This window comes from Aulonocara stuartgranti, assembly GCF_965226115.1.
Source record: "Aulonocara stuartgranti genome assembly, chromosome: 7".
In the NCBI taxonomy this organism is placed as follows: domain Eukaryota; kingdom Metazoa; phylum Chordata; class Actinopteri; order Cichliformes; family Cichlidae; genus Aulonocara; species Aulonocara stuartgranti.
In genome coordinates, this window is record NC_138945.1 from 25,288,702 (window position 1) to 25,311,047 (window position 22,346).

The window sequence follows — 22,346 nt, forward strand, 5'->3', positions numbered from 1 at the left end:
TTTTTAAACAAGGACGTATTTGAATGTAAAATCCATAGTTTAGCATAATTCAACACCAGGTGCACCATATTTTAATTCAGTTATTAGAAGTGTCTTTGCTAAAGTAAAGATGTTCCTGGATTCATTCAAGTTTTGAGGTTCAAATCAGTCAAAAATAAGAATAGAATAGAATAATCCTTTAATTGTCCCACAAAGGGAAATTTGGTTGTAACAGCAGCCAAAAACACACATATACAAACAAACAGTACACAGGACACAGAACAGAAACATACACAATTTTTCTTACATAAGAAGGTAATCCATCGTGTCCCTGCTGCTTTCGGCCTGAATGCTTACTTAACTGACCTTCCTCAGTCAGCTTTGCACTCGTTCACATGGTTCTCCTGCAGTTTGTTCAGAGAGTTTGTTTCCTCGCCTCATGGCAGATCTTCTCCCTCGCAGCCGAGAAAGCCTTCACTTTTCCGATGAGAAGGCACTTTATTTAAAAACCTAAATATTAGGTTTTGTGTGAAGTCATAGAAAGAAAAAAAACTCAATGACATTCCTGCAGGCGCTGCGTTACTTAAGAGAAGGAAACAGGTCCTGTGTTAACTATAAAACGTTTGGCATTTATTTAAAGTGAACCATCAGCAAACTGAGGCTACTGCTGGTTAATCTTTTTCACAGATAAAGTATTACCACAGATAAAGAGCCTTTCATCTGGCGATTATTTCTTACTCTCAGCTCCAGGGTTGTGCAGTTGTCTGTGGATATTAGAAAGTTGCTTGAATACAGAAAACTAATTATTTGAAAGCAGCTGTCTAAGGTTTTTTTTTTTCTTTCATTTTCTATACTTTCATCTGCCTGCATCTTTCACCCCAATCAAAAACACAAGTATGGTGTTTTATGGTGGGATGGTTTAAAGTTTAACTACTCTGTGACAATCACACATCGAGACCTTGAGTGAGCCTTTTACCGTTCAACTCCTGCAGACCGTGGCACAGCGTGCAGCCTGCTGCTGAGACCCCGAGAGGAACTGAAGTAAGAGAGGTCATTGATTCATATCTGTGAAAGCAAAATGTTCAATTTAAATTGAAGAAAGGGGCCGTTTTCAGTTTATTGAAGTTATTTTGTGTGTGAGGTGTGAAAACAGACGACAGCTTTGTATAACTAGTCAGTTTATACTGATGTGCACTAATATTAAATGTGCTGCGCAGCTATTAATTTGCTTTCCCGTCACATTCTCTGGTTTTATTCGTGTAGTGAAGCTTTGCAGGCTACAATTTCCAAGACGTTTTTTCAGGGAAGTATTAGAAATGGATTCTCTTAGGGCTCTTACTGTGGTTATGTTAATATTACACAACGTTGGAAATCTTGTGCCTCAGACTTATCAAATCTACAAATCTTTTCCTCAAACTGGCATTGCTGACCTGGATCAAATGGGAATACATGATGAGCGTAGCTGTATAATGATGACTAAATTTCTAAATTATTTACCCAAGCCACTGGACATGATATATATTTTTAGTTTTCTCTCTGCTGAATTAATTTCATCTACAACCTCTTTATGTAGCTGGTACAGGTGCGAGCAGTCGTGTTTGGTTTCACATTGCACAAAGTATTTAAACATGTATTGTATGTCTGTCAGAGGATGTATAATCTCAGTGTTTTGCATGTTCCTGCTGCTTTGTTTTAGCTCAACATTGCAACTTTTAAAATACAAGCCAAGTCTTCTGAGGTATTAAAGAAATTATTTGTTGTGTTTGAGGTATAAAAATGAAAAAGAAGACAATAATTGTGGCACTGACAATACTGCTGCTGGCAGCAGCTGCTACTTTTGTGGGCGTCTACTTTGGTGTGGGGAGAAGGGAGACAAAAAGTGAGAGGGGGTACTCTAAGGCAGCTGTGGCAGCAGACGCTGGACCATGTTCAGAGATCGGCAGGTAAGATCTGTCCACAAGATACTTCGGAGGATCTTAACTGTAAAACTTCCAGCACCTTCCCTTCCCACTTTGTCTCCTTTTTATTTCAAACCTCAGGGACATGCTGAAGAGAGGGGGCTCTGCAGTAGATGCTGCTATAGCTGCTTTTTTGTGTGTTGGACTGATGAATGCTCATAGTATGGGTATCGGAGGAGGACTTTTCTTCACCATCTATAATGCAAAGACTGGTACACCTGCCGTCTTAAATGCATTTTACTTCAAATACTCTGTTCTTATACTTTCCCACTAACACAACAAACCCATAAAGCTTCCACTTCATTGGGCCCCTAAATGCTTTTCCTGACCTGCACAGGGAGAGTTGAGACCATTGATGCCAGGGAGACGGCACCACGCAACGCAACAGAAAACATGTTTGGGAACAGTACAGATCTATCCCAGAAAGGTAATGTTTAACCAGCACTATCTGACATGGCAACAAACTGAGGGAAGCTGATGACTTTGTGATTGTGATGGAGAAAAGGGTGATCAGTGTCAGAGAGTGTAATTTCTTAAAGATTTGCTTGTGAAATAAATAATTAAACAATCATTTAGATTAAAAATTATTTTAAAAAACCTCTAAAGAACTTCAGTGCACCAAAATAAAATCTTTAAGACTTCCTTGTGCCTGATCCTCATTGTTATTAGGAGGGTTGGCGATTGCTGTGCCAGGGGAGATTCGAGGTTACCAGATGGCACACCAGCGACATGGAAAACTGCCTTGGAAAGACTTGTTTATGCCAAGCATTGAACTTGCAGAGAAAGGATTTCCTTTGGGAAAGGCACTTGCCTCAGCTTTGTCTAGTAATAAGCAAACCATCATGCAGGACCCAACCTTGTGGTGAGAAGAAGGGAACTATCCCTATAAAAACTGTGACATTATTTAGACAGTGACTAAATCCATTGTAAATCATCTTCTCTTCTTTCAGTCAAGTTTTTTGCGGGGAGAAAAGCGACGTCCTAAAAGAAAATGAAACCGTTAAATTTACCAAGCTCGCGGAAACCTATAGAAAAATAGCCGAAGAGGGTCCTGATGCTTTTTACAAGGGAGAATTGGCTCAGAAGCTTGTGGCAGATATCCAGGCAGCAGGTACTATTTTTATTTTACAAAGTATAGTTTTTAACACTAATAAGCAGACATTTTAATTGAACGGGAAAACAGATGAGTTGGAGTCACATATATAGAAATTCACCAGCACTTAACATCAGGACTGAACTGATTTGAGTCTGGCAGCAAACGTTCAGTTCTCCTGTGCTGATAGTCGCAGCTATCTTCCCAGTTTTGAGATTTACAGTCAAAGGGTTAGACTTATGAGAACAGCAGTTTCTGCAATTAAAATCATGTTTCTGTACCTAGAAAACCCCATATACGCAGTTTCCATAAAAAGTCTTTATATTTAGTCTTTAAATAGCTACATACACCTCTATGCACATCTAATTTTCACGATAAAGAGGATTTGTGCAACGCAGCAGTTCTGTCCAAGTGTGCGTTCACAGTGTTTGTCAATCTGTTTAGGCGGCATCATCACAATGGAGGATCTGCAGGATTATACGCCTGTCTTGGATGAGAACCCTCTAAGGGTGAACGTGGGGGAGTACACCATGGTTGTTCCCAATGCCCCCGCTAGCGGCCCTGTGCTCTCGCTGATATTAAACATCTTGAATGGTAAGCCTTGATGCTTTGTCCAAAAAAACATCCCGAGTGGGAGAGAATAAGCTTTTATGTGAGCTGCCTTCACACTACCAGTCAGTCTTTCAGAAAAGACTCAACAAGCTGATCTACTGTGCACTAAATCTCTTCAGTCTCACTTCAATAAAAAGCACCTTTGACTTATTGCTACCTAAGAGCAGCTGGAATGATGGGATAAAGCACAGATCTACCTTTGGGATGATTTTCAGTGAACTATCATATAGATATGGGATAACTATGCCAAAATTAAATTAGTGCTCCAGGTTGAAAGTGTGGGGCCCATTTGGATTAAAAGAGCTTTAATTTTATTGAAGTAGTGAAGATCCAAAGATAATTGTCTGTTTTACATCTGTGATGCTATTTCCATGCTCCACTTTGTGCAGCATGGACTGTTGGCAATGTGATATATAAATAAAGTTGACCTTGACCTTGTTGGTTGGGGAATGCTATACTATCTAAAATATTTGCCTGGGAGGACACTGTCTCCCTGCTTCAGTAACTTTTTAGGTCAGAGACAGTCTCTTCTTCTAACGATTAGATCCCAAATCTTCCTTTAAAGATATTAATCTTTCCTTTCCTTTCCTTTCCTTTCCTTTCCTTTCCTTTCCTTTCCTCACTATTTCCGCCCTGCCTCCCACACACTCACATTAATCTCACTATTTCATCTCTAATTGGACAGAGTTGAATGGTGGAGGCTTCACACACACACACACACACACACACACACACACACACACACACACACACACACACACACACACACACACACACACACACACACACACACACACACACACACACATTTCACTGTCCAAAAACTTCCATCCGGCTGATTTACTGTGACTCCTGCCGCTGTCAGCTGAAACCCATCAGACCCAGACTCTGGCTCTCTCAGCCATCTCCCTGTTTCCTCATGTGGCTGTCAGCTCTGGTCTGATTGCAGCTCCCTTTTAGACTAAATGAAAAGCACAGGAACAGCCTGCATTTTGTGTCTCATTTCCTACCTGAACAACCATTTGTGGGTAAGGCTGTGCTTTAAATGAAATGGTACTTATTGTTGTATTTTCTGCAGGCTACAACTTCACCTCAGATAGCGTGGCAAGCACTGAGAAAAAGATCCTAACCTACCACCGCATGGTGGAGGCCTATCGTTTCGCTTACGCAAAGAGAACCATGCTCGGAGATCGGAAGTTTCTCAACATCACAGGTGTAAGGTTATAGATTATACAATTATTAAAGGAGTTTTTGACATCACTTCTATAATGAAACAAATCAAACAAATTTTAAAAAAAACAATTGAAATTAATCCAAATTTGATGTTAGTCCTCCATGAGAGTCATTGTTCGACACTGTTTGAAAAGAGAAAAACAAAATTACCCTGCATATTCTGATTAGGCTAGACTCTTTAAAACCTGAGGACAGAATAATAGGAAACCTTTTTAGGTTTTGCATGTGTATAATTATAATATTTCTCCCCCAAAGCTCATCCAGAATATGACTTCACAATTGTATGCCGATGCCCTCCATGAAAAGATTACCGATGAAACCACACATCACATGAACTACTACGAGCCAGAGTTTTATCTGCCTGAAAACTACGGGACCTCGCACCTCTCGGTAGTAGCTGAAGATGGAAGTGCTGTGGCTGCCACCAGCACTATCAACCTATAGTACGACTTCCTAACTGACACTTCATGAAGTTAATCACTCATGTGTGTACAACTTATGTGATTTCTTACTGGTTATTGGGTTTGTTTTTTGCAGTTTGGGCTCCAAAGTTATGTCAGCATCAACAGGGATCATTCTCAACAATGAGATGGACGACTTCAGCTCGCCTGATATCACAAACAGCTTCGGTGTGCCTCCTTCACCGAACAACTTCATCAGGCCAGGTAAGGTTATGGCCACCACGCTCGTACAGACTGAGAACACACATAAGAGGGCCTTAAAACCAGCGACTCTGCAAGACAGATGAGCTTTTTAATGACAGAGTGATTAAAAGTCATGCAGATGTCAGCCTGGTTATTGACGGTTACTGAATAATATCTTGTGTGCATGCACATGAATCTGCTCTGACTCAGACATTCAGAAAGTAATTATTATCAACATATCATTTTAAAAAGGGAAACGGCCAATGTCTTCAATGTGTCCAACAATCCTTTTTGACAAAAGCAACAAAGTGAAGATGGTGGTCGGAGGTTCAGGAGGAACAAAAATCACCACCTCTGTTGCTCAGGTAAAATGCGTACCGATACCTATGTAAAACACTCATTTCTACTCGTTAAATGTAGAAACTAATTAATAACTTGGTTTCTATTTAATACTTATTAGGTGATTCTAAACACCCTGTTCTTCAACTATGATCTGAAAGAAGCTGTGTTAGATCCAAGGGTCCACAACCAGCTGAGTCCTAACATCACTGTAGCGGAGCCTGGCTTTGACAAAGTGAGTGTCACAAGCAGTAAACAACAACTGGGCGGTGGTGTGGTGTGCAGGGAAACTATGTTTTATTCACAACCCTAAGAAACACTGTATAAACCAAAGTCATGACAAGAACTGGGAACACTGTTTCATCTTTAGCTTCATGGGTAAAAACAGCGTAACAATAAGGGAGGAAATGGTTGTACTAGGGTTATGCTAATGGTCTAATTTGTGGCATTTCACCTCTGTTCACAAAATTGAACAAGACACCAGACCAGGACTCTCTGAGTGTTCATAACATGTGTGTTAATTCATGGTGAGAAGTTTAGAGGCTAGGCTGGAGCAGACTAGAACAATTATAAAAGGCTGGAACAAAGCTGATATTTACTGAGTTTATAATCTGGGGATGTGGTGGAGCTGAAAACTGGACTGCAAGCAGAAACAATTACAGATGATTTCATGATTCTAGAGCCATACTTCTGTAATCAGGTTACACAGAGAGGAGAAGGAGGGAGAGAGAAAGAGAAAACTGAAAACAAGAACAGTTTTAGGTGATATATTTGTACATCACAAATACAATGCTTGACAAATTTATGTTTTTCTGGTGTAAATTTACTACCACAGCTACTCTGAATTAGCAGTATTGGTAATTACAAAATTTCTCTGTTTCTGTTACAGTTAATCCACCAATCATAACGATATTTTAATGCAAAAATATAAGTATTGCTGTTCTGAATTTTCTAATTCAGTTTGACTAAAAAGCAAAAAAAAAAAAAATAAATAAAAAATGTAGCACACTTTTTTTTTATTGGCACCAGTTTACAATTATGAATTTCCATACCTGAAAAGAAAAAAATGTTTCAGTAATAGAGTTTTATGCTTGGTTCATTTCAAACTTCCACCCCCTTTAAATTCTGCATCTGTTTTTTTCTAACAGCAGACACTGACTTCTTATTCTTACATAGTTAACTTGGTTGCACCATTACATGTGGGGTGATTGCTGACCAGCACTCCAGTTCTCTTATTAAAAGTGCTCTTTACAAGTACAGTTTACAAGTACTGTGCAATGCAAAAAGTATTAAAATAATCCTCTCTACTCTCATGCAAAAACAGCAGTGTTAATGGACAAACACTGAACAGACAACCCCTCCCCACATGTTTACATGGCACGCCTAGTCAGTCATGTTTTTGTGCTTAGAGTCTGTCTTCACTCATGCTTTGGTTTCCAGGATGTCCTGGATGGTTTGGCAAGGAAGAACCATGAGACAGAACTCCTCACATCGACGGGAGCCGTGGTGCAGGCAGTACTGTGTCATGATGACAAGGTGTATGCTCAGTCCGATCCACGCAAGGGGGGGTATGCAGCAGGATACTGAAGTTATAAACACACCTATGATTATGGAGAGATACTGTAGTTTTGTGAACCTTGACACCAGTGGGACAACCTCAAAGATTAGAAAGTTGGTAAAGATTCAGCCAACATGGGCGTTTGTCTTGGGCACCAGTTGTTTTGTACTGATTGTACAAAACAACTAGTACCAGCTGAACAAGCCTTTAACCATTACAAGCTATACTTTAACACTGAGTGCCTTGGCTGAACCTTCTTAACTTCACATCATTCTAATGATCACATCAATCTAGTGAATAAAATCTTTTAAAAAAGATATCTTTTGGTATAACAGTAAAAACAAACAAAACTGTTCAGACACTGAGCGCCTATGATTCAATCTATTTGTGAAGCACAGATTAGTAGATGTGTAAAGCAGTTTCCTGCGATTGTTTTGACACATGGCATCCACAAAACTGAGATCTGCTACTGTCATAAGAAACTGCAACACCTCGGGATCAAACATTTTCAAACACTGCACATAACAACATCCAGGAATCCCAAGTTCATCGGCTTTTAATGACCTCATAAAAACATTACAGCTGTTGCCGTCCATCTTCACCTTTCATTCAGCTAAAGTTACATAATAAGTTAAATACATAACAGTGTTAGATTAGATATATAGAAATAAATAGATTTGCTATGAGTGACTGGATCACATGTAATAGAACCAATGTTTCAAAACAAAGCTGGGACTTGTTCTCTGGACCTACCATATATTTATTGAAAAATAAATAAATTGCAACTTTTGAAGCGCAGAGCTGTGTAGTTTGGCTATTTCCATCTTGTTCTCTCTTTTAATTTTTTTTATATCACTACTTGGATCATTAACTATGTTTACAACGTTAAACCATGACTCCATCTTGGTGTTTTGACACCAGATCTAATAAGTGAAGGATGGAACTGACAAAGACTGTGCACTCTTGTCACTCAACAACTCGTTGCACAACATTCAGCCCAGTAGCTTACCCTGTTATATAGTTTATCAGACTAGAGCTGGGACCATAATTTACCAAATGAACATAATCCTGTATTGAATTTAGGTTGTGAATCTAGCGACTGACACCATCAAGTGTTTTCTGAGGTCATAAATCAAGTGCAGGGCCAGGTCAAGGTGTTATGGGGCCCTAAGCAGAATTTTATTAGGTGCCTGAACACATCACCTACCCCCCACATGGCACCATTAATTATTAACCATTCTCCTCATTTAATTGTTAATTGTGCATCTAAGACAACCATTACCATGGTGTACTACCGTGCAGGAAAGCAGTAAAATAAACCAGCAGACAAAAGTTACACAAATAAAGTTAACAATTTTTATTGACTTTGTACAAAAGGGCAAAACAATTACAATTTAACATAAGCCTAAATATTTTTTATTACATAAAAAACAAGGGCAAAAAACAACCAAGTTTAATACAAACGTATGTAGGAAAACTTAATGTGATGCGTTCAAAATGAGGCAATGCAAGCCACAAACAAAATGAGACAACCTGTCAATACAGGATAGCCCATTAATATGTGACTAGCACTTCCTTAGTTCAGACAGCCATGGCAACGTTTCAGCCTAATCAGTAACAAGTCATATTTACAGTTTAACTTGTGTAGCAAGAGTCTAACTCTGACCATCTCAGACTAAATCTAAAACATAATTCATTAGTCAAATCAATGAGATTAATGGGAAACAATCCCGGCAGCTACAATATTTATCATATTAAAGTTGAATCTCCCACTTTCAAAAGGGATAAACAATATAGTCCAAGGCCAGGGATAGCTATGCCACAAATCAGCTACACCCCACAGGCTGATAACCTCAACAGGGATCAGCTGTTGTTCTCCCATCGTGTACAGAGTAGTCCAGCAACCACTCCAGGCTCAGCAAGACAATTTTCTGCATGTGAGTGCAATCAAATACACCTGTCATCAATGAACCCAACCCAATTGCAGCCATTGTGAAACACAAAACCACTCCCAAATTAGTGCTCATTTCCTTGCATCAAATATTGAGGTGCCTCGATGGTGCGAGTACCATTCATATAACGATGAATGTTATTCAGCAACATCAGACGTGATGACCAGATCTGTTTGTAAGGCTGTGAACAGACTAGTGAGCTAAAGATAAAGTTTCCAGCCATGATTTCTGTGGTTTCCACACAACGTAAACTAACCTCGTCATGCACTGAGTGAAATGAAGGCCACTTTCATGCCTCTATTTAACTAACATCACGGTCAGTGAGTGTTTATGATACCAGACTGTAATTACTCATGGAAACATCCTTTTTCTGCTACTTTTTTCCTTCCTCTGTTTTTCTCTTTTTCACTTTTCACCCCCAGAGGAATAAATCACTTTTGTCATGATCTACTTACAGACAGTTACAGTAAACATGACCCCAGCTGTGACACTGGCAGTGGAAATCTTTGCTTTTTTCTTCTTCCCAGAATTTCATCTCTGCTTATTGCAGATGATGTAGTTCAGCAGTTCACACGCACTGGAGCAGTTTGCGGACAAGAGTGATGCGGCGGGAACAAGAATTAGCACCTCCAAGTCTGATGCCATGGTCCTCAGCCAGGGAAGGGTGGAGTGCTCACTCTGGGTCAGTGATGAGATGCTGCCACAAGTGAGGGGAGAGGGGAGCAAGTGATTGACAGACGGACTGGGGCGGCATCTGCAGTGATGCACGCACTGTACTGGTCCATCGTGGTAAAAAGAGAGAGGAGCATGTCGATTTACGTCCCTACCTTATAGTCACGAGCTCTGGACAGTGACTGAAAGAACGAGACTGCAGATAGAAGTGGTGTAAATGAGCTTTCTCTGAAGTGTGGCTGACATCTTTCTTAGTGATAGGCTGAAGAGTTTAGACATTTGAAAGGGGCTCAGAGTAGAGCTGCTGCGCCTCTGTGTCGACAGGGTAAATGATTAGTAATGGCAAATGACACCTTTGTACTCCAACTGACCACTTTACATGACTTGCCGACTCATACAAGCACTTCTTTCTATGCTTTATCTACATAAGTGCTTTCTATCTAACATTCAAACACACTCATATGCTGATGGATCCATCGGAGAGGAACTTGGGGCTAGCATCTTGCCCAAGGACATTCTGAGGTACTGTCTGAGTTGCGGCACCTATCCTTCAGGAGAATACTGCAAGTGCTACCTGTAGTGTATTGGTGAGCATACATGGATGCGAGTGTGCCATGACGTTAGCGGCAGCACACAACGTGACCAACGTGGCAGGTATACTGATGTCTTTAGGATGACTTATGAGGACACTGAACAAGTTCAAAGGGCCTATACTCCTGTAAGGTAACACATAGCTTCAAACATTTAAAAGACAAATTCATCTCTATCCTCTCTTCTCACAAAGGGACCAAAACTTGCCAACTTGTATAAGTGAAAACTGCTTTTGGAGCCAGCCAGTAACTGTAACTTGCTTGTACTTGTTTCTCTGCATGCAAACATATTGACTACCACTAGCTTACAGCTTCAGTACAGCGGAGGTGAGGTCTTTAACTTTCATTAAACTACAATGGGCACACAAAGCAGGCTAATATCCCCATTCTGACAGTTACAGTTACATCAGAAAAAATGTTTGGCCGCTGAAATATTCCCGCTCCTGGAACAAACCTCGGACGCAGTGCTATTTTTCACAACGTTGCTCAAGGCTGGATAAAAGCCAGTGGTTTTATTTTACATAAATAAAGCCAAATGTCTCCTGCAGGGGGAAATAGGGGGAGAACTACCTGCCGAGAGGTATGATTTAATGTCTGCGTGCGCGTAGTTATTAAAGTGAGACTCATTCGCATTGCAAAATCCATGTTGATGCTCGAATTCTTTGATGTAAGCCTCAGAGAGAAGATCATTTTTCACAAAGATATCTTCCTACACATACAGGCTCTTACTGAACCTGACCTAATTTATGTTTTTTTTTGTTTTTACATATTTTAAAAGAAAAGAAGAAAAGAACAAAAATAGAAGAACTATAAAAAATGTGTAGATGACTGTACTGTGGCGAGTAAGACAGTGCTACGGTTTTTTGTTTCGTTTTTTCCACTCCAGATATTCCACGTACATTTTATGTTTTACCTGAACAGTTGGTCTTGATTGTTATATAATGTTATGATGTAATGACCTCTCGCCTGAGATTTGAGATGTGTATTTTTGACTTTTATTGCTCTCTGTTATCTGGTGTTTGGGCACTCTCTCACCTGTGAACCATTACCATCCATTGGCGGTTTTGCCAGTAGTGGCAGGAGCAGGTGTAGAGTTACAGTAATTGGGGGGAAAGTGCAATCCCACCATGTGTGCCAATATTACATTTAACATACCACAATTTTATTTGAATTCACAATTATTTTATTTTTATTATCCTGAGCTGCTACCTCCTGTGCTTACAGCTGCTCTGAGAAGAAGCTGCAAAAAATTAAAAATAAATAAAAAATCTAAAAATTTTCCTTCAGGGCCCAATTAAGCAAAGTCTCACTTCCACATATGATTAAATTCAAAGTTATGCAACTCAGACCAATTGACTAACCCTCTAGGCTAGGAAAGAAAAAAATCCCAATTCTCTGTGTATATCAGAGTCTACGTGTAGTTTTAATTTGACTCATTGCCTCGAATGGCATTGTGACAAATGCATATAATGACACAGAAACTGACATAATAAAAGCATCAAACTACTGTTAAGATAATTTGCCTCATCAAAGGACTTTGTGAGCGAAAGTGTGCTGAATCATCACAGGATTATTTAACCGCTCCGCTCTGAGAGAGAAAGACTATTTCTGCACCCTTTAAAGTGATGGCTCACTTTAAGTGGTTGTTATTTATACAAAGAGGGCAAGATCGTGGCACTAAAGTCGTGAAGTTGCAACTTATCCAGATTAACTCATTTGTCATACAACAAAAGACAGTGGTGCTTCACACGGAGTAAAATTTGCATGTTCTCATAACTCTCATCTAGAGCCTCAAAGGAGAACGGAGCAGAATCCACTTAAGAAATCATTACTAATTCATAAGTTTCTCTGCTGAAATGTATCTCATTACTGCTTTCTTTGTTCCACTGCTGCTCTGTATAAACGCACAAGGCAAAAGGGGAAAGCACCAAATAGAATTATTCCCATCATACTGTACTAACAACCAGGAATATGTGTTTAAAGAAAGAGTTTGTGGTTTAGAAGGATTTTTATTACAAACAATACAAAATATGTTCATAAAACATAAAAAACCAAAATATTCAAGGTGTGTTAAAATATATAAAGTACATTTTTGGGGGAGGCTTTTTTTTGGATTAGGTTATTTCACATAGAGTAACACATTTAAGGTCACAGTAAAAGTTCCTTGTTGAGCAAGCTGCCAGGATGTCACTTTAAAAAGGTTATATGGCTCATCTTGAGTTAATATTTCTTACAAAGAATTACATGTTTCAATAACTGATTTAGCAGACACACTCAGTGCACATTTCTCCAACAGTGCATGAAATCAAATACGAGCACCTTTGTGGCTGGAGTGATCATTTGTGTATCCGTTGGTCAGATATTAACATTTCAGTTTAGCTCCCTACTCTTGCTGAGCACACGTAGGCAAAACTAAAAGTAGCTGTGACGAGGCAGGCGGCCCGCGCGGTCGACCAAAAGCAGTTTTCAAACAGTCAGTGTGGCCGGCTGAATTTTGTGACATTGGTTTTTGACAAACCAATAAAAGTCATCGTCCTCTTTGACTACTGTCATCAAGGCTAGTGCCATAAAAACGAACAAGTGCGTATGTACTTAAGACGGAGCATTTCAAACATTCACAACACTTCAGAGACCGCTTTCCTAGCTGAACATTGTCCTGAACTTTCTGTAGCTGTGCATGCTCCCGGTACACACAGCGACTGTATTTTCTTATCTCATTGTTTTTATGGGAATTCTCAATGACTGCATAAAAAAAGAAACATACAGAAACTTGTCAACGCCCGCTGAAGGTAGAAAGGTTGACACATGGATGAAAGCAAAGTTCACTGGAAACGGTGTGTCACATATATTACATCATCTCAGGGCACTTTCCTGCAATAGCTCAATGGTGCTCGACTGGAAACAAACTCCACCTGTGTGTGCCTATTTCCTAATATCTACATAGATGTAGTTGATGAATAGAAATTTAAACACCCTTATATTTATATATTTAGTGCAGATTTCACCTCAACATAAATTGGGTTTCTATAGCCTGGAGTGATTGGATTTGAAGCAATTATAAATTGGAGTTATCCTCTAAGGTGAGTAGTTTCCTGATTGGTCCAGTTGGATGGAGCCACAGCACCTTTTGTTCACCTTTTATTTGTCAGTGTTTCCGCACATATGGTTACTTTTAATGCTGAAGGGTCAGTTAGTCTAAAGGGCAGAGATAAGTGGAAAGGTCACGCATCCTTGTGGTCAGTATCCAGCTGACATTCCCATCTTCCTGCTGTCAGACACAGCAGCAATGCAGTTGTTCTCCTTTTCCACAGCATTGACCACATTGAGAAAGTATTGCCAGTTCCCGGTTTTGTGTTTAAGCTGTTCCTTTAAGCTTTTTGACACAGACTGAGGGTACACAACACACACACAGACAAAACATTAATACTACTTATCCTTAAGAGATTACAGAAAAATTAAATCTGCCTTTGTAGGATTATGGACCGCTAATCTTCTTCAGAATCCATTATTACAGATGATTTTTTTCTGATAGACAGTCTAGTGAATTTGAATATCATTAATGGATAGCAAGGATAAAGGGAAGTACTTCACCTCATCAAAACCAGGTTCAAAATTTACGTCGTTCTTTGAGTCGATGAAGATTATGCGCTCAGTAATGGCATCTTTCAAGCTCATCCCCAGCCACTGGTGATTTATTATAGACTGCAAGGATAAAAGAACTGTGAGTAAACAAACAAAGAAGTATACAAACAAGGAAACAAATAGAGTTTTTAATTATTGAATTACCAAGGCCATTGCTGGCGTAATCAGGCTTCCTCCCGATCCACCAATTATAAGAAGACCTCCAGACTTTGACTCCAGTATCACTGGACTCATTGAGGATGGAGGTCGTTCGCCTACGTAAAAATAAAACATCAGATGGAAATCAGACTCGGTGATGAGATCGTGAAACGTCTGTAATTTAGTTGTCGTATATAACTTCACCTGCCCTCAGTGTGTCTGCTCTCCCGCAAAAGTCAGCCAGCTCATTGTTGAGGATGATGCCTGTACGTGGAGAGTAAATCATTCCTCCAAATCTACAGAACAAAGGGTACTCAGTCAGCTGAGGGGATGATGGATACACCCAACATTAGTATGTTTCCTATAACACAACTCTTCCTGCTCACACTTGGTTTATGGTGCTTGTGGCAGAGACGGCCAGGCCATCTTCATCCAGGACAGACACGTGTGTCGTCCCAATGTGATCTGAAGAAGGTGCGACGTTGTAGTAAGAGTTGTCATGGGTCATGTTTGAAGAAATCATCTTCCTGATGCGATCAATGAAGGTGGGATCAATCAAGTGCTCTGCACACTAAAAGGAGAGCATCATTAAACATTTCCAAGATATCCCAGATATTACTGGTTTGAGATGTAGAAACCCCATCCTAAAAGTTGGGATGCTTTATAAAATGTTTCGAAAGACACATTGAAAGTGTCATAAACCCACATTTTGTTCACAGCAGAACACATGTCAAATGTTTAAAGTGAGAAAATCTACTATTATTAAAAAAAGAAAGAGGTAATTTAGAAATTGATGTCAGCAACACGTCTCAAAAACGTTGAGAGAGGGCCGTGTTTACCACTTCTTCTTTTATCAACAGTCTGCAAACATCTGGAACTGAGGAGACCAGCTGCTGGGCTCCTCAGTTCATCTGTACCTTCTGTAGATGGATTGTTTTCATTTCCATCAATCAATGCAAAGTCCCTTCATTCTTAACATATTATAGATATTCATCTTGAGTTTTTTGAGCAGTGAATATAAATAATATAATAAAATATAAAATACATGAAACAATACATAATATATACCTAGACTTTAGAATTCAATTTCTTGCCCTTGTATTAAAAATGTCCCCAGTTCCAATAAGAAAAAAGATATTTCAGATCCCAACCTTGCCGTTATTAAACTTTGGATCACAAATGCTCTTCTTCTGTCCATTAGCAAATTTAACTGCCTCTATAAAATGATGGTACATCTCAATCTTCTTGTCACCAACCAGAGAGTTTGGCGTCAGCGAGAACCCTGCAGAAAAGACAGTGATAATGTTTTTAAGCTTTTGTGAGCTAAGAACTGTTTAACTGTTTCTTTAAATTGAAATTTCATCCAGCTGTTACAGCGGAAAAAGAAAATCACACAAAACACGACACCTTCCATGAGTTTGAGAATGAAGGCAAGCAGGGCGCCTCCAGCAGGGGGTGGAGGGATGTAGAGTTTAGCATCTCCCAAAGGAACAGTCCAAGCATCTTGGACCTGCACCTGGAATGACCTCAAATCCTCTATAGTCAAGGTCCCACCTGAGACAGACACACAGAACGTATATAACAAACTTTGCCCTAAATTAGATTAAATTTTTTTCATAACACTGAGTAAAAGTCATTTTTCCATTCCATTTAATTCCTTTTCAAACACAAACCCTCAGGCTGCTAATGCTGACATTGCACCAACCTGCAGCTGTTATGTCTTGGATTAAGTCATGCCCTATCTTGCCAGTGTAGAAATCCTCTGCTCCTTTCTCTGCAATGGTTTCCATGGTTTCTGCAAGTTTGGAAAACTTTACGATTTCGCCTGTGCTCAGAACAGTTTTGTTCTTGTGGCAAAAAATTTCACTGTAAAAAAGAAAAGAAAACACAAACTAAGCAAAAAGGAGAGCAGAGAAAAAGAGACAGAGAGCTGTCAAAACCAAAAACTGATGAAGGGTCAAAGCACTACACCCCGTGCATCCTAACAACATTGCACAGCTAAACCACTTCTGCAAAGAAGAATGGATCGAGATCGCCCTGTGTGGGATCTGCAGCTATTAGAAATCTTTGCTTTAGGACTAAGTAACTCTTTTTCTACTTCTTATTTATTACCTAATCCTACCAGGATTATAAATGTTCAGATATAAAGATGGAAATTTTAAAAAAATTACTTCTTAGTCCACTGAGATGAAGTGCTTGTTTAAACTTGTGACAAAAATGGAGACCATCTAATTTTTGGGCAGACAGAGAAGACGGTTTGTTAGACTCACTGCAGTATAAACTGAAGCCAGGTTGATTAGTGGCACGCTGCATTGATTGAATAGGAAATTAACACAGCGCAGTCACAGTTCAGGGAAATATTCTTCAGTGGAACTGATAGCTGACAGTTTATCAAGTCCCTTTTAGTTATTTTTCTTGTGCTCTTAGGTCTCAGAAAATTCAGAATATTAAACTAAATAAAAAAAACAACAATCCAAGCACAACAGAGGAGCCAGGAAGTTGAGGGAGATTCAGACAAGACCAGACAAAAACTCACTAAATACATAACACGGAATATGGGATTGAAACAAAATTACAGAAACCACACTTTAACTTTAAACAGGAAGTAAACTGAAGGACACAGCACAAAGCTGATAATTAAAAGAAAACAAAAACAAAACTGGATCATAAAGTCGGTGGCTCTGTTTGGAAGAACTGATTGCACTTTGGCATTAGAAGCAGCCATTTTCATTCTTGCACCCAAAATGTCCTTTTCACTGGTCTTGATTAGAAAAACATTTTCAGTTTAAAAGCTGATTAGACGAGGCATTTCTAACTCTGAAAAGAGAGCTCCAGAAAAATGGCTAATCACCATATTTGTTACCACATTAGATCTTGAATGCATTAGGAATGCAACATGCTGATCAAATGGCGCTGACGTGAATGCCCTGAAAGCACTGCTGAGGCAGCATATATCACTGAGACCCAAATCAAAAGAAACTCTGGATAAACAAGACTCGTCATTGACCCTAGAGCCGAGTGTGTGCCTCAACCACCCACACGCACAAAATTGTACTCAATCCATCAACCCTCTTACAGATTGAGACACTGACAAACACAAAGATAATCATTCCCTTTCAGCAAACACACCTTTTTAAATGACTGACTCAGCTAAAATCTACCCCGAGGGCAGTGAGTCGAAGCAGGTTTGCCTCTGATCATCTAAGCAGTGCTCCATAATTTTACCTATTAGTTTAAAAGCTTTCTGAGATTACCTTACAGTAGAATTGGGTCACTTGGTGTTTACTACAATTTTTTTTTTTTATCTTCAATCTCACAGGAATCCAGATTTGCACCTGACAGTGATGCACTTTTTAAAGATCCAAGTGCAATAGGTTTTCTAATCACCACTTATTTTCCTCTGATTCCCTTCGCTATCGTAAACATTAAAAAACTCTGTTTGTGCACACACTTTTGGCCCGGCATCCAAAAAGGAAATGCAATCTTTCAGGTATTCCCCATGATACCTGAGTCCTGGCTGCGTCTCACAAACATTTTTTGGATGAAGGTTAATGCTACCTTTGTCTCTGAGCTGGTAAATCCTGGTCCTGAGTCACGTTAAGAAAAACAATGTGCACTCTTATGTCATTAAAAATAACAATGCTTCACTGAGAACAATGAGCGTGGTGCCTGGCCTAAACTATTACGCAATGTGTAAAGTTAAATTCTCTTTGAGATGTTACATAAAACTATCACAAAATTAGTATAACCAGGGATTTACAGGAGAGGCCTTCGCTCCAGGATTTCTGCAGTGACAGCTGCATGAAATAGGCTCCAGCTAGGATTACAAATGCTTTTAGTTCATTGGTGCCATCAAACATGTGATTTAAAACACAATTTTTTCTTTGCAAGCATTATTAATAAAAAAAAATATCTTAAGTCACAGAGGAGTAATTGAAAAGCTGTACCAGAGAGACGATGTTTGTATGTTTCTTTTCACAAAGGACACGATTTTTCCCAGATAGGGTGACAGAGGGATGCCCTCCCTAGCCAGTTTAATTGTTGGTTCAAAAAGCCTGGCCCAGGGCAGCTTCCCGTACTGTTCGTGAATTGCCTCATAGCCTCGCAGCTCTCCGGGAACGCCGACCCACTGGCTGCCTTCAATGTAAAAATGAGAAAAGTAGTGCAGGTAAATTAGACTAATGGTGGAAAACTGTTTGCAAAATATGACAAAATGTTAATTGATAAGGAAGATCTAACCTTACCAGCACAACTAGAGCACTAACAACTTAAGCTACAATCACTGTATAAACAATACATAGTGATACTAAGTACATAAGTGGATAAAAACGGCATCTTTTAAAATTAAATAAATGAATTTCTGTAAAGTGAGAAACCACAAGGACAAAATCTGTAACTGGATATTGATAAGTGCTGTAAATCTACCTACCTGTGGAAAAACTGAAGAAAGTGGGACACTCCTTTAACAGGTTCTGTCTGAATGACTGTGGGACAGTTTCTCTGAAGTTGTAGACTTTAATGTTGCCTTAAAATAGATGAGAAATCCAATTGGTTGGTCTAATCAATCACTGCTGTGGAGAAATACAATTTACGAAACACGTATCAGTAGAGGACTTACCTTTCTTATCTCTTATAGTTATTATAGAGCCCCCTCCAATCCCCATGCTCTGAGGATTGACCACAGATGTGCACAGAAGAGCTGCAATGGCGCCATCTACTGCTGATCCACCCTGCTGAAGCATATTCCTGGAAGAGGGTTTAATTTTATTTATGGGAAATGTGTAAACACTCATTGCACACGCTCCGACTTACACGTGGCTTTAATTATTGAACCTGGTGTTTGAGTACTTGAAGATGCCACAGTACGGTGACGGCTGCCAGTGGGCATGTTCGAACCACATCCTGCTGTTTGAGGTTGAACTCAGGTGACATACCAGGAAGTCGCTGACCATAGTGGTGTTCTTTCTTTTCTTTCTCTTCTTTTTTTTATTTGACTCATAAGGTAACCTGGCTCTAAAAAAAGAAATGTAACTCACATTTCTCACTCGGATTATCTAAGTTAGCTGTGACATAAACAACTTAATCCTGACTGGACCGTATTTGAATAGCCCTGAATGGGCCCTTTCACCAGTAGCCTGGCGTGGGATCAAGTGTAGTCACTGAGCTACAAGAGGAAGCACTGTTGGGAATGTTTTGCTTCTGATGGTCAGTGAATAAGGTCTGACCGAATGAGTGATTATCTTACAAATCTGTGAGCATAAGTAACACAGAGCAGGCAACCAAAGGAGCTTTACAATGAAACATGAGTTGGGAAAAATTGGGGATGTTCACGGGGTGGGGGAGCTGAAAGAATTTTGGAGGTTTGAAAACTCAAACTGAAACTTGATAGCTCATCTGTCCGCAGTGAGTGTTGGTGCACACACAGACATATAAAGAGCTCTATTTGCTGCCCATCTACTGTAGAAGAACAAGGTCAGTATGATTAAACAACAAAAAGCTGATGTGTTTCAGGTTTCTTTGATTACTTGAAGTTGTGTCCTGTTGGCACAGTGCCCGGTGGTTTTACCTGCCTGAACAAATTTAGTGTGTTGGCTTTGAAGTGGGAAATGAACCCTCTTTAAACTTTGGCAGAGAACAGACAGAGATATATCTATCTGCAGGAAGCAGGAAAGGGTATGCTCACATCTAGTCGGGTGGGATGGGGGGGACAATAAAATAATCTGCTGAGCTTTATTTGCAGTTACTGTGTTGATTGATTAATGGCTTGCTCACTGCAGAACAAATAACTCAACCACAGAGTGCATTAGAGAAACAGCTCAGACCTTCACTGCCCAGTCAGAAAAGCTAATATCAGTTACTGAGTTTTTCTTTTACAGTTACAAGCACAAGTACTGAGGTACAGTGTGCTGCATGCTTACTGATCTGCAGGTCTTATCTCTGTTCTTCACTGCCTATTAAATCTCTTAAACAGCTTATCACATTGCTCAGTTCAGCTTTTTTCTTTAGAGTTGGAAGGTCCAGTCTAATAGTTCTGTCAAACAGTATTGTGAATTGTTGCCATGCAGCACTGGGTAAGCGCTACAGGTCAGTTAATTTGTGAAGCACCCTGAGGGTAGAAAGTTGCAGTGGTATGCATTGCTTGAGCTTCTGACTGTGAGGCTGGAGTTGTTTTGCTGCTACTAGTGAGTAGTTTTGGTTTGGCGATAGAGGTGTTTTTCTTCTGTTTAACCATCTCCTCCAAGTTGTACAGTCTATTTTTTAAAATTTTTATTTATTTATTTATTTTCTTTACTGTTGGCTGACAGATTGCTGAGTGGGACAAGGTGCACACTGGCTCCTCATGGAGTGCCAGCTGGGTTCAGAAGGAAGCATGCACAGTCTTACTGAATATAACATGAACGAAAGCATGCTTAAAATGAAAATACTGTATCTAAGATCTATAAACACACACACACACACACACACACACACACACACACACACACACACACACACACACACACACACACACACACACACACACACACAATAAAATCATAATTAAAAACCTCCTTACTATTTCTAAAAAGAATTAGTATAAAAGACAAAATCCAGTCGAATTCAATACTTTCTTTTTCTTCCAGCTTTAGCTTTCCACTATAGAGAGGACTTTAATAGACAAAAACGTACCTGCCAATCTCCGAGCAAATCTGAGAGTCTGCGGCCACCGCCGCTTGCTTGAAGCTGCCGCTGGAACATCTTACGCCCAGAAACGAGGTGAAGCACAGGCACAAGAGCGTAACGATGCAAATAAAACCGATCAAAATAAAGCACCACAGCACCCAGGGCTTATATTTGGCCATTTTGACTTTCTGAGGGGAAAACCTTGCGCCGAAGGAACTTGTTCTTGCTGCCACTAAGTGTGCGCGAGGTCTGCCCAATGATCCAGACGTGGATTACCTCCCTCCCTGCCTCCACCAGCCTCTTTTAAGAAATGGCTAAACTGAAACTGAAGATAGGACCGGATGAGTAGTACAATGACTACAGCATGCCACTAAACCTTAATTGTCCTTCTTATATCATGTTAAAATCTCACGAGGGACTTAGCTGTGATTTCCAGGGTGATTTCCATTCGACTCATTGACGTCAATGTCGATAAATGATCTAAAGATGCGACGTTAAAAATAAATTTGTACCCTCTCACTCTCTAAAGCATCCCACCCTGACCCTCAGTGTGTGAAAAACTAGTTTCCTGCTGTCAGACATCCACCACACTGTCTGATGTGAACTCTGTGTCAGCGACCCAGCTGTGACACTGGGGTATTTAAAGAGAGATATCGCAGATGCTGAACTCATCTGCATTAAGACCACAGCAGGCTCCCACTTGTTATTTTAATTGCGCCATCGTAACTGACCTCTGGATGGTAAGACATTGTAAGACAAATTAAACAGCAACACAGAACAACTCCGTGCGTAAAATCTGTAATGGTTTTACGCAAGAGGAGTCTACAAGAAAAAGTGAACCGAGGGGCGCACAGACTGTGAGACAGGAAATAGGACACATAGATTAATAAGAAAAATAGATTAGTAAGAAAAACCCTGCACCAAAAAACACACAAAACCCCCCAAAACAAAACAAAAACCAACCAACCAAACAAATAAACAAAACCACAACAACAACAAAACAAAACACGGATGACTTTCAAGGAGTCCACAGCATTCAGATTAGTAAAACTCTAACACCTATTTATCAGATTACATGTTAGGTAAACAGTTTATTCATAGTTTACTTTCTCATGACGTCATTTCCTCCACCTTATCTATCAGTTCGTTTAGAGAAGGCTCATCATGAGAGACGTTACGAAAGCTCTCTCAGTTGTTTACAGAGTTTAAAAGACGTATAAACATTTTTTTTAAATAAAAAAATAATCACTGGGAATCTGTTCTTGTTTTCATT

General features: G+C 39.7%; 2 protein-coding genes across 3 annotated transcripts; one reads left to right on the forward strand and one right to left on the reverse strand.

Moving 5' to 3' along the window:
- The first annotated feature begins 801 nt into the window (after window positions 1–801).
- On the forward strand, window positions 802–7,928 carry ggt1b (gamma-glutamyltransferase 1b). 2 transcript variants are annotated; one of them, XM_082542254.1, is made up of 13 exons: window positions 802–1,029; window positions 1,748–1,922; window positions 2,019–2,149; window positions 2,275–2,364; window positions 2,607–2,799; window positions 2,888–3,048; window positions 3,475–3,624; window positions 4,721–4,857; window positions 5,131–5,318; window positions 5,413–5,540; window positions 5,772–5,884; window positions 5,980–6,093; window positions 7,299–7,928. In XM_082542254.1, the coding sequence occupies exons 2-13, from the start codon at window positions 1,756–1,758 to the stop codon at window positions 7,443–7,445; spliced, it is 1,719 nt and encodes a 572-aa protein (XP_082398380.1). In that variant the 5' UTR covers window positions 802–1,029; window positions 1,748–1,755; the 3' UTR covers window positions 7,446–7,928. The 2 variants fall into 2 exon arrangements, with proteins under 2 accessions (XP_082398380.1, XP_082398379.1); XM_082542253.1 differs by having other exon boundaries at window positions 802–1,020.
- A 5,456-nt stretch (window positions 7,929–13,384) lies between these two features.
- Window positions 13,385–21,657, reverse strand: ggt5b (gamma-glutamyltransferase 5b). Its single transcript, XM_082542255.1, has 12 exons — window positions 21,080–21,657; window positions 19,029–19,156; window positions 18,840–18,935; window positions 18,358–18,547; window positions 16,116–16,276; window positions 15,818–15,964; window positions 15,562–15,692; window positions 14,797–14,981; window positions 14,615–14,706; window positions 14,417–14,526; window positions 14,222–14,332; window positions 13,385–14,017 (listed from the first exon to the last, which is right to left on the reverse strand). The coding sequence occupies exons 1-12, from the start codon at window positions 21,250–21,252 to the stop codon at window positions 13,868–13,870; spliced, it is 1,674 nt and encodes a 557-aa protein (XP_082398381.1). The 5' UTR covers window positions 21,253–21,657; the 3' UTR covers window positions 13,385–13,867.
- Window positions 21,658–22,346: the final 689 nt, after the last annotated feature.

Coding starts and splice junctions, on each gene's coding strand:
- ggt1b (XM_082542254.1), top strand. CDS start 1,756: ATGAAAAAGAAGACAATAATTGTGGCACTGACAATACTGCTGCTGGCA. Junction 1,923..2,018: donor CCATGTTCAGAGATCGGCAG/GTAAGATCTGTC, acceptor TTCAAACCTCAG/GGACATGCTGAAGAGAGGGG. Junction 6,094..7,298: donor CGGAGCCTGGCTTTGACAAA/GTGAGTGTCACA, acceptor TTTGGTTTCCAG/GATGTCCTGGATGGTTTGGC.
- ggt5b (XM_082542255.1), bottom strand. CDS start 21,252: ATGGCCAAATATAAGCCCTGGGTGCTGTGGTGCTTTATTTTGATCGGT. Junction 15,965..16,115: donor CCAAGACATAACAGCTGCAG/GTTGGTGCAATG, acceptor TGTCTGTCTCAG/GTGGGACCTTGACTATAGAG. Junction 14,982..15,561: donor CAAAGTTTAATAACGGCAAG/GTTGGGATCTGA, acceptor CTCTCCTTTTAG/TGTGCAGAGCACTTGATTGA.